Genomic DNA, 11,480 nt, shown 5'->3' with positions numbered 1-11,480 from the left:
GGCACGTGCTGTCTCAGTGTAGTTAAAAAGCAACTATCTATGTGATAGTAATAAGGTTCAAATCCATAAAAAGCCCTTTCTGAGATAACACGTTTTGTCATCTTCAAAAAAAGTTACCTGCATACTGCAAACTGTTTAATAAATTTGAACCTTATTGCTATCATGATAGTTGCTTTTTAACTACACTGACACTTTAGCACGTGCTGTGGAAACGGGAGCTAGCCGCCGTGAACAATAGAAACAAAGGCCTTTGTTTAACAGAAACGTTCATCTCAGAAAATTCATACTATACTAAGATAACATAAATCAAAGGCACTATAATCCTTAGAAAATATTTATTCTACGCATGCGTGGGCACCGGCCTTCTCTTCTTACTAAACAACAACTGCACGGCATCGACGGGCAACCCTTTCGTCTCCGGCAAGAAGAAATGCGTGAAGACCGCTGAGAAGAAACAGACCACGGCAAAGATGTAGAAGACGGGTCCTAACCCGATGGCCGTGACTAGAGGATTGAAGATCAGGAGAATGATGAAGTTACATAGCCAGGACCACTCGATTACCAGCATGGAGACTAAGCTTCTGACCTGGAATACAATATTCTGTTGATAGTTTGAGTTTATAGATATAATGACTAGGCTTTTAAGGTAGCATACACCTAATCGAAATTCAGAAAGGGTACCACCGTGGCTTGGTAATCTTTTGTCAAGATATTTGGCATAATGACATAAACTAGACATTGGTATGTATCCATCGCATCGGTTTCTTTTATTTTCTTATTATATGCAAAATCAACGGAAGTTCCATAATAATCTCACACAAATCGTATCAGTGCCACTATCATGAGCTGCCTAAGTACCTAAAACCTAAAACTTATGCAATGTTCTAAGCAGTAAAGTTGAAGATCACTTCATTCGATATTTGAGAATAAACACTGGCATCCATGATCAACTCATCAAATGCATCAAGAGCTGGCAATAAATGTGCGAAAAACAATAAAAACTTTTCATGAGAACGTTAGCAATTTTGGAAACTTCTCTTCGGTGCATTTCAAAACTCATAAAATTAAAAATCATGTAGATAGTTTATAAAAAATTATAGAGCAATATCATACCTCAGGCAAGAACACCTCCGGGCTCAAGATATAAGGAATGGTGCCAGCACCAAGCGTGTACACTATACAGAAGGAGAAGATGAAGACAGCAGTGACACTGTGTGGGGCCCAGTGCATGTGAATCTGGGATCCCAGGAGTAAGCAGCAGGCGCCTGATGCTACGGATGACCAGATCATGAGAGGCTGCAAAAGATAGAAACATTTTAAGTTCTTGAAATCTTAACCGTGAAAAATGTAGTTAAAATTTTTTAAGAGATAGGAAATAAACGATCAGTAGGCAAGGCGATCACCGGCATAATATTTATGTACTGAAACACTAGAAGAAGCTTTAAAAGACTTTAAGATGGGAGCTCTTTCCTTCAAAGCTTGAAGACTTTGAAGATCATATCAGTCCGGAAATACGGCAGGAGACATTCCACAGACAGTTCTTTCTGGTGAAACGCGCGTAGGGTACTATCTCGAGTCTGATCTAAGTACATCAGCCTAATGCTGAGTCAGTTTAATGATAAGTATAAGAGAAAGAGAACTTTAATATAAAAATGTAGACGTCCTATTCTTCTTCTAACTTAAGAGCTGTGCTCTTGTCGGTGGAGCAATCTCCAACTCTTCCGATCCTCTGCCAGAGACGTCCTATAAGTCACCAGATATACAGTTGAGTGGATACAGTTATAGCTGGCGGGATACCGCTCAAGATCGAGCAAAGTGACGAGCTCTTGTGTTGGAGGCCAAAATTAATTTCGGGCTAGTAAATAAGTAAGGAAGAAGAATTACCTTTCTTCCAGCAATATCCGTCAGATACGCCGTCGTCAGTCCAGCAACAACAGTAATGATTGAAGACAGCACACTAGAGACGGTAGCAGACATGCTAGGTATGGCTTCTGCGAAGAGTGGCTCGGCGTAGACTTGAACTGCCACTAGGCCTTGGAAGACGGACGCGGTCATAAGTACCAAGATCACGCAGAGCGCTCGACGGGTCGAGTAGGATTTTTCTGGAAATATAAATCATTGTTTATGGCCCGACGAAAGTATTGAAGTATGGGGATGAAGATGAAGAAGATACGAAAGCCGAAAAAAGATGGACTGTGAAATGAATCGAGCAAATGTGTCGAACGGCGAACCATTCTCATAACACCCAATAAAGTTACCCGCTTTTTTTTTTTAATACGAAATTCTTCTAAAAGTTAATTGAAATGAAAGTCGAGCAAAAAGAGGCACGGCCGTACCATCCTTTTCTCGAAGCAATTCAGACCATTTTCAACCCCCTGTTACTCCGTTGTGGATAAAACTAGAAGTCTGAATTTTCATTTATGTATTTGGTTCATAAGAGGATTGTACGAAGATTTTAATTAGGTATAGACAATAAATAAATAGATATTTAGTCCAAAGGTTCCAAATAACCTCACTTTTGCATCCGAGTTAAAAAGAAGGAAAAATAATAATGAGGTTTAAACATTGAGTTTAGAAAACAATAAAACTTACTAATAAACTGAATTATGGACAGTTTCTCTTTGGTTTTTACGCGTTTGGTTTCTGGCTTCAGCTTTAGCTCTTCTTCTTCAGGAGTATCTGAAAAAAAAAACATAATTGATCTGAAAATCTTCTGGTGGCCGTATTCCCCGTAGCCGAATGGCATTTCTACTAGGCGAAACGAAATCGAAACGCCGCAGAAATGTAGTCCGGCTCTGTCGAGCCAATACGCAAGAGCGATAGAGATAGATCGAGCCTGGAGTCACAACTAATCCCGTGATTTGGCGTAGCCACTAGTTTTTACGAAAGCGACTGCCATCTGACCTTCTAAACCGAAGGGTAACTATGCCTTATTGGAATTAGTCCGGTTTCCTCACGATGTTTTCCTTCACCGAAAAGCAACTGGCAAATATCATATGACATTTCGCACACAAGATCCGAAAAACTCATTGGTACGAGCCGGAATTCGAACCTGCGACCACCGGATCGAAGGTCGCTCGCTCTTACCGCTAGGCTAGCACTGCTAGCAGCGCTTTTTGAATTTAATTTTTTTTTTTTTAATTATATTGTCTAAATTGCATACATTTTAAACGCGGAAAAGAACAAAAGCAAATAAATCTTTACAATGTTCTGTTATCAACCTTCGTTAATACTAAATAAGTCAACTTATGACTTTGTACTGTCGCATTGTATCAAGCGGTTATCTATATTCTCATCTATCGAAAAGAGCGAGCATGTATGTATGTACAGATATTCATAAGTACATACATACATACATACATACAATCACGCCTGTATCCCATAAAGGGGTAGGCAGAACACATGAAACTACTAAAGCTTCAGTGCCACGTTCATGTTCATAAGTTTTTTGCAAAAATTTCATTTTTGGCACAAGCTTTTATCGCCAACTGTACGAGTAACTTTCTTTCAACAGTCATCTAGTCGTCTCTCCGAGACGTTTCTAAAAACCCTTTACTCGATGGGGATATTTACGACGTTTCATGACAGAGTTCCTATGACCACATTTCTGATCCATCATCAGATCAGCTCCTTGATACCATAATATTGCATCGTCACGTGATTTACATATGTGTGCAAAATTTCAGCTCAATCGGAAATTGGGAAGTCAGTCTTTAGCTTCGACTTTTTGACGCACACTGACATTAACAAGGCAAGTTGAATAAAAGCTTGTAATAGATATTTGTTATACAAGGGGGCAAAGTTGTATTTTAACGCCGAGTGTGGAATTGAAAAACGAGCAAGTGAAAGGATTCTATAGTTGAACCACGAGCGAAGCGAGTGGTTCGAGAATAGAATCCTGAACTTGCGAGTTTTTAACACACGAGAAGTAAAATACATTTGCACCCGAGTGTAACACAAAACTTTTCCCCTCACTATAAAGAGGAAACTACAACGCAAAAAATGCGTTTATCACTGCTTCCAGTAGTTCCACAGGTGGTAAATCATCTTTATTACTAGATTCACCTACTTTTATCAATTTTAAAGCAGTTAATTTGACTTTATTCAAGGTCAAATTACTTTACCCACTAGTGGATAAAATGCGTTTTTACCCGCTGGTATTAAAGGACAAAACACGTGTTTCTGAGCTAGTGAGGGGAAAACATATTAAAGAGATACAGGTAGTTACAGAGTCAATAAAAGGAAGGCGAAGTTATAATCCCTTAATGGGATCTCTTCCAAATGAAAATGATCTTGAATTTTAATATACGAGTCGAATACAATTTATTTTTCAAAAAAACTGAATTTGGTACGAGTATAAGCTATCATCGTGGACGCTAAAATGCCGTATGTGCTTTCTTGTTCATTACGGCATTTTGCTTTTTTTTTGTTTTAAGGCACTGGCCCTAAAAACTGTGCATCAACCACATTTGACAGACACATCATCGTCACGCAGCAGACGTCTATGGAACTTCCCATACATTTGACGAACCCTTTAACGGTGACAGACGGTTTGATGCAACCGGCCCTTAAACAGTACCCCGTTTACGAATAATAGTGTGATCAAAAATATGAGTAAGTAGGTACCATTGATCTGATTGAGTATGAAGTACCTAGGAAGTCAAAGTCAGTGCGCGGTAGTTTTCATCAAATGCGATTTATAAGTCAATTATAAACTCGTTGTTACAAAACTGATAAGGCTATAAGAGATAAATCTCTAGATAAGTATATTTGTCTCTGCTAATACGTTGTAAACTACGTACACGGATTTCCCAAATAAAATCACGTGATGTAACTGAAAAAAAAACAAAAACATCTGTCTGGTTCATAACTTTTTACCGCCCATTGCAATATATTTATAACCGGCATTTTATGAACATGATGCCTAGCTACGTAGAAAAATAATCATTTGCTCCTGTCTAACGTATTGGTATGATGGAAAAGAACAAACGATTTTTATCGGCTTAGCAACTTCGTCAAACATTAATAAGGAGGTTAACAGCATCTACGATCTACTTCGTTAATACCTCGCTATATAAAGAACTGCCACATTAACTTATTATTGTGGGTGTGTTGAGATCTTTCGTCGCTAAACAAATTAACGATTTTGAATCCCGTCGACTTAGGGATTTGGATGTCAAAAGACGGGATGAGCTAAAATCCCGTCCACCAGCGGCTATTACTTATAATTATGCCAATATTATGCTTTGCTGCCAGTCATGTACACGGATATTTGTTAACAAACTTGGCTATGCGAGTCACATGCGAGGGCATCAAGGAAACTGAAACAGTCGCTGTGGTCGAAATCGGCCAGGAGACAGTAGTTATTACGAGTATAGTATTTATTACCTGGAGAATCCAAATCTGGGTTTAATGTCCGGCGGATAGTCTCAATTTCTTGAGTAATCGCTTTGGACTGTTTCTTCTTATTTCTGTAGAACGCCAAAGACTCTCTGGCTTCCTGAAAAAGTTGTTATGTTAGAGAGCCATGAGAGAAATGTCCGTAGAACCATAGAGGAATAAGTAAGGGAAGAGTTGTAACTCCATACATCAGTAAATGCAAGTTATTTGAAGTGACATCTAGCGACAATCACACGTCAATCATGCGTCAAATAGCGTAAATTATCAGTACCACTACTCGATAATAGATGCCACCAGCGCTGCGTTGCTAAAAATGTAATATCAAAACAGTTTATAACTTATATTTCAAGCAGAAGGAATTGAAAACAGAGCACTGATTAATACTATTGTAATATTAGCTAAAAATTGTTGAGCATTAGACTTTTTGTTCGTCGCGACATCTATTGACATGTAGCAGTACTGATAATTTACGCTAATTGACACGTGATTGATGAGTGGATGAGCTAGATGTCACTACAAATAGCTTGCATTTACCGATGTATGGAGTTACAACTCTTCCCTTACTTATTCCTCTATGGTAGAACAGATCATAGAAAATCAAAATCGGTGAATTAATAATAATTACCTCTTCCCTTTCCTTCATCATTAAAAACACTGGCGTCTCCTTCAACAAACTTAAGAGGGTAACTCCAACCACAGCAATAGAGACGCATACATAGACCATAGGGTAATAATCCATCCAGCCGCCTATAGCGTAAGAGATGATCATCCCCACAGCGTAGAATATCATGGCTCCTGAAGTCATGCCTCCTCTGAGGGAGTCTTCACAGAATTCAGCGATGTACACCGGAACCACGAGGAATGCGGCCCCTCCGATACCAGACACAAAGATGGCGGTCAGGATGACTTCTACTCGGTTTGAAGATATCACCATAGCCCAGCATATCTGTAAAAATCATGCATGATCAAGACCACTCTGACAAGAGGTTGCCAATGAAGATGCATCTAGAAAAAGCCGAGATCTTGTTCTACGTGTTTCATTTAATGTTATACTCGTAGTTGTTGCATTGCAGATATGGACAAGCTCGTGTTTAATTGCTTCGAGTAAGCCAAAGGAGTACTTACTGATTAACTCAATATTTCTTTAGTTTTGTAGTTATTTCAAGCTCGCAGGTAAATGGGTAATGTAGGATTTTTAAGATTGCCTAAAGAGCACTATCAACTATCACTTTTCTGATAAACTTGGAAAAAAGTCTAAAATGGTGTAGGTAATTTCTATCGCGATAGCATTTGTTTCCTAGCATTAATAAAGCAGTTAGCACTCGGCTACTTTATCCTTATGAACATCCATACTAATATTATAAATGGGAAAGTGTGTGTGTCTGTTTGTTTGTCCGTCTTTCACGGCAAAACGGAGCGACGAATTGACGTGATTTTTTAACTGGAGATAGTTGAAGGGATGGAGAGTGACATAGGCTACTTTTTGTCTCTTTCCAACGCGAGCGAAGCCGCGGGCAAAAGCTAGTTTTTATATAAATGATAAGTGTACCAACCACATGCATTAACGAGAAAAGTATGGAGGTGTATTTCCGTCCAATGATATCCAGTAAGAATCCAGCGGCCGGCGTGGATATTAGGGCTCCAATGGAAGACAGGCTACCGAAGAGAGCCTGTTCGGCCTCTGTCATAGGCCGGTGGAGTGTAGTGTTCTCAGAACGGAACAGCAGGAGCGTTGACGATGGCCAGGTGAATGTCACTCCCATGCTCATGCATAGCCAGCATACTGTGAAGGATGAAGTCATTTTGCAAACGGAAACCAACAACAAAAAATAGCTAAAAAGGCATATTAATTTAGTAGTAGAGACATCAGCTGAACTAGGTAGATGGAGCGGTTCCCCTTGTTTTGGCATAATTTTACAATCGAGAATTCTTTTTGGCATAATCTATATTGGCATAATTCACCTTTCGCATAATCTGTTATGGCATAGTATAGTTACGCATAATTTGTCTAGGCATATTTTTGTTTGTCCGAATATATTTCATGCATAAAGGTTATTCGCCGAATGGTTTTTATGCATAAATTATTTCTGCATAACATGGTTTAGTGGAAATTTACTACGCAGAATTTTTATCATAGGTAATACTACTATATTAATGTTGCAGTTGTAACCTAACCTAACCGAAATTCTTGACAAAATGTTTTATTTGTTGAGGTCGCAGTTCTAACCTAACCAAACCGACTCTCTTAACAGCATTTAGTATGGGTGGATATTCTGATTTTAAGAAATATGCCAAATACAATTATGCGAATTGATTTTATTTATAAGAACAATCGGCGTAAACAGAATTATGCGAACTTATTTTCGGACAATGTGTTATTCGTATTATTTTCGATTATGACAAATAAGTTTTCTGCCAAATTAACATTCGGCGAAAATCGATTATGCGAACTCTGTTATGCGAAAATCGTTTCGGACAATTAAAGTTATGCCAAATAGAGGGAACCCAGATGGAGCATTCAAGCCAACTCAAAGTCACTAGTGTCACCAAACATAATTATGTTCTCCCGCAGTAATTTAATGTGGCAAAGCAACCGTTTGATCCAATTTTGTCAATGCTTACAACCAGCACTTGTGTAATTTTGAAAGATTTATAAAAACATTGTTTTATGGTTTGAACTGTGCTGTTTTACATGGTAAAGTTGTTACTAAATTGCGCTGTTCAAATCGTGGATTTTTTCCAGTAAAATCGTATACATAATGTCGGGTAACCAGTGACCACGCGCTTGCCAACACTTCATAATGCGGTGGGTGTCTGTGTTGTCTAAGTATATTCATGTGGGTTCCTGTTTGCCTAGTTGTAGATTTGGTATAAGTAAACAAGGGTTTCCTACAACCGTTTACACAACATTTTCATTTTGCCAACATTTGCCTTCGAGATCATTTATCTTAGACGGTGACGGTACTAAAGTCAGCCCATCATAATTATGCGATTCAGTGCAACTGTTCTTTTAAACGTCAAACTTCGATGAAATGATGACGTTTACTTAACCCTTTCAAAGGCAGGGCTATCAAAATAGTTGCAAACTTATCGTGGGCCGACTCTATAATCCAACTTAAGTCTAAAATCCTCAACACATATGGCCGACTTACCTACGCCAGTACAAAGAGTCTGCTTTAGAAGAGACATGTTTCCAAGTCACAATTTTTTTTTCAGTCTTTTTTTTTATTCTTGTGAATCCGTTCTCTACTCCGTCTTACACATCACTGGATTCATCACTTACACGCAACTGGATTTCTTTGCCTATCAAGAGATATTTAAAAGCCAGAGCAAAGAAATTAAGACCATTAAAGGATTAACTTTACACACGTCGTAATAATGGGTTTTACGGGCGCTTATTTGTATTCTCGTCTTAGATATTTTTACTTTTATGTTGATAAATAACTTTTATGTAATCAGGTTTACATTTGAGATCATTAGCGTCAGTTTCGGCGTCGGGGACAACTGAAGGTAAATAAATATATTCTTCTTCCTCATTTTCAGCTTTATTGCTATCTCTTTTTGGGGAATCCCCACGTAAGCGTTTCGTAACTGGGCATTTTCAGAAATTGGGACCCAAAATTAGTGACAGTTGTTTACAAAAATTAACTCGATGTCAGTTTTGTGACGACAATAAAATTAAGCAACCGGCTCGGAACCGGTTTTTTTTTACCGGTTAAAACCGGTTTATTTCGATTTTACTCCCAACTTTTTAAAGAACGCGAACTTTATGAGAACTTTATTTTAACCGAAATAAACCGGTTCATTCGACGAGCGGCGAGACGCACCTAATTACGTACGTTCACGCAGCGAGTTTTTTTTGGTTAGAACAGTATTACCTATCATGCTGCGGAATAAACCGGTTTATTTTGTTCTAAACCGGTTAATCGAACGAAACCTTTATGAAAGAGTTCTCCTAAAAACCGGTTTAAAAATAGCGAAACGAAATTTAAAGGTTTGTCCGCAAGTACATGATAACGGTTTGAAAATTTAACCGGTATCCGAGCCCTGCAATTAAGAATAAAATTTGAACCAACTTTTTTCATGTTCTAAATGTAGATTATTGCAGTTTGCGTAATTAATACAAAAGCCATATTTTTCTTGAAATTACTGACATCGAGTAAATTTTCGTTCATAAGTTTCACTAATTTTGGGTCTCAATTTTTGAAAATGCCCAACTATACACTACAGGAGCAATAGAGAGAGCTATGACGGTCAACCAAATGTTGGCACTAAAAATGGTACGACATAAAAAAATCTGTGGGGATGACCTTCGCCACTACATTTTCAATATTGTTAAGTGTCCTATGATTCCGCCAACTTCAAGGTTTATGAAGGCACGCGTTTTATGAAGAGCATTGGCTGGTGAGCTAAACATTTTTCAAAAGATTCGGTTGGCCATCTATAGCTCTGCGTATTGAACCCTTAAGTCTAAGGAGGGACTTCGCTTCCTTATGTGTGTTTTATCGCTTGTACAATGGGTTGTGTTCTGAAGAACTGTTTGACATGATGCCAACGGCCACTTTTCATCATCGCACCGCTCGCCATCGACAGGGCGCTCATCCACACACCTTGCAACCTAAATGGTCGCGCACCGTGCGGTTTCAGAGGAATTTCCTCCCACGAACGCTCCGGCTGTGGAATGAGCTGTCGAGGTATTCCCGATGAACTATATGGGGTTCTTCAAAAAAGGAGTGTACAAGTTTCTAATGGGTCGGCAACGCGCACGTGACACCCCTTGAGTTGCGGGCGTCCATAGGTTACGGTGACCGCTTTCCATCAGGCGGGCCGTATACCTGTTTGCCACCGACGTGGTATTAAAAAAAAAAGAGCCAGACTGCATTTCGATCGCCATGACGCGTAAACGATTGGCACTTCGGCTAGGCCAGCAGGTAAGTCTCTAAAGTGGTTTTTCATCAATCGTCTTTGGATTCGTCTTAGAGTTATATGTTTGTCTTTTTAGGGTTCCGTAGTCAACTAGGAACCCTTATAGTTTCGCCATGTCTGTCTGTCTGTCTGTCCGTCCGTCCGTCCGTCCGTCCGCGGATAATCTCAGTAACCGTTAGCACTAGAAAGCTGAAATTTGGTACCAATACGAGTAAACGAGTATGTATATTATCAATCACGCCAACAAAGTGCAAAAATGAAAAATGGAAAAAAATGTTTTATTAGGGTACCCCCCCCCCCTACATGTAAAGTAGGGGCTGATTTTTTTTTCATTCCAACCCCAACGTGTGATATATTTTTGGATAGGTATTTAAAAATTAATAAGGGTTTACTAAGATCATTTTTTGATAATATTAATATTTTCGGAAATAATCGCTCCTAAAGGAAAAAAAAGTGTGTCCCCCCCCTCTAACTTTTGAACCGTATGTTTAAAAAATATGAAAAAAATCGCAAAAGTAGAACTTTATAAAGACTTTCTAGGAAAATTGTTTTGAACTTGATAGGTTCAGTAGTTTTTGAGAAAAGTAGGGAAAACTACGGAACCCTACACTGAGCGTGGCCCGACACGCTCTTGGCCGGTTTTTTATCATCATCATTATCATCATTTTAGCCGCCTTTAATAGCCTACTTAACCCTTTGTTGTTGTTGTTGTATGTCCTAAGGCACCCCATAGGTGCATAGGGCCTCCACAAAATCCTTCCACGCCTTTCTATCTTGAGCCACCGCCTTGGCCTCGTTCCAGCTCAGTCCATATTCCCTCAGCTCGTTCTCAACGCTCCGCCTCCAGGTGTGTACGGGGCGTTTGCGGGGCTACTTAACCCTTTACTGCATATAAATAAATACCTAAATGAAATAAATGAAATAAATGTTTATTCAAAACTAAAACTTAAAACTAAACTTTAACTTCTGCCAAACCTGTTTAAATCACCTCACTAGCTCGGAAACACGTGTTTTGTCCTTTAATACCAGCGGGTAAAAACGCATTTTATCCACTAGTGGGTAAAGTAATTTGACCTTGAATAAAGTCAAATTAACTGCTTTAAAATTGATAAAAGTAGGTGAATCTAGTAATAAAGATGATTTACCACCTGTGG

The 11,480-nt window shown here is 38.9% G+C and overlaps 1 protein-coding gene across 1 annotated transcript; it reads right to left on the bottom strand.

The window, feature by feature from the left end:
* Positions 1-318: 318 nt before the first annotated feature.
* LOC125237660 (monosaccharide-sensing protein 1-like) lies at positions 319-8,645 on the bottom strand. Its single transcript, XM_048144793.1, has 8 exons — positions 8,553-8,645; positions 6,954-7,183; positions 6,026-6,346; positions 5,389-5,500; positions 2,593-2,679; positions 1,885-2,102; positions 1,114-1,296; positions 319-586 (listed from the first exon to the last, which is right to left on the bottom strand). Exons 1-8 carry the CDS (start codon positions 8,587-8,589, stop codon positions 341-343), a joined length of 1,434 nt encoding a protein of 477 aa, XP_048000750.1. The 5' UTR covers positions 8,590-8,645; the 3' UTR covers positions 319-340.
* Positions 8,646-11,480: the final 2,835 nt, after the last annotated feature.

Source organism: Leguminivora glycinivorella, chromosome 22 (assembly GCF_023078275.1).
Source record: "Leguminivora glycinivorella isolate SPB_JAAS2020 chromosome 22, LegGlyc_1.1, whole genome shotgun sequence".
Taxonomy (NCBI): Eukaryota; Metazoa; Arthropoda; class Insecta; order Lepidoptera; family Tortricidae; genus Leguminivora; species Leguminivora glycinivorella.
The sequence above is the reverse complement of the archived record's forward strand: the minus strand, read 5'-3'. Positions and strand labels throughout refer to the sequence as shown.

What these genes read in the sequence shown, in the direction of transcription:
- LOC125237660 (XM_048144793.1), bottom strand. Translation starts at nt 8,589, where the DNA reads ATGTCTCTTCTAAAGCAGACTCTTTGTACTGGCGTAG. An exon ending in TTTTCTCGTTAATGCATGTG is followed by an intron (nt 6,347 to 6,953) that starts GTTGGTACACTT and finishes TGATTTTTACAG; the next exon opens with ATATGCTGGGCTATGGTGAT. An exon ending in CGGATATTGCTGGAAGAAAG is followed by an intron (nt 1,297 to 1,884) that starts GTAATTCTTCTT and finishes TATCTTTTGCAG; the next exon opens with CCTCTCATGATCTGGTCATC.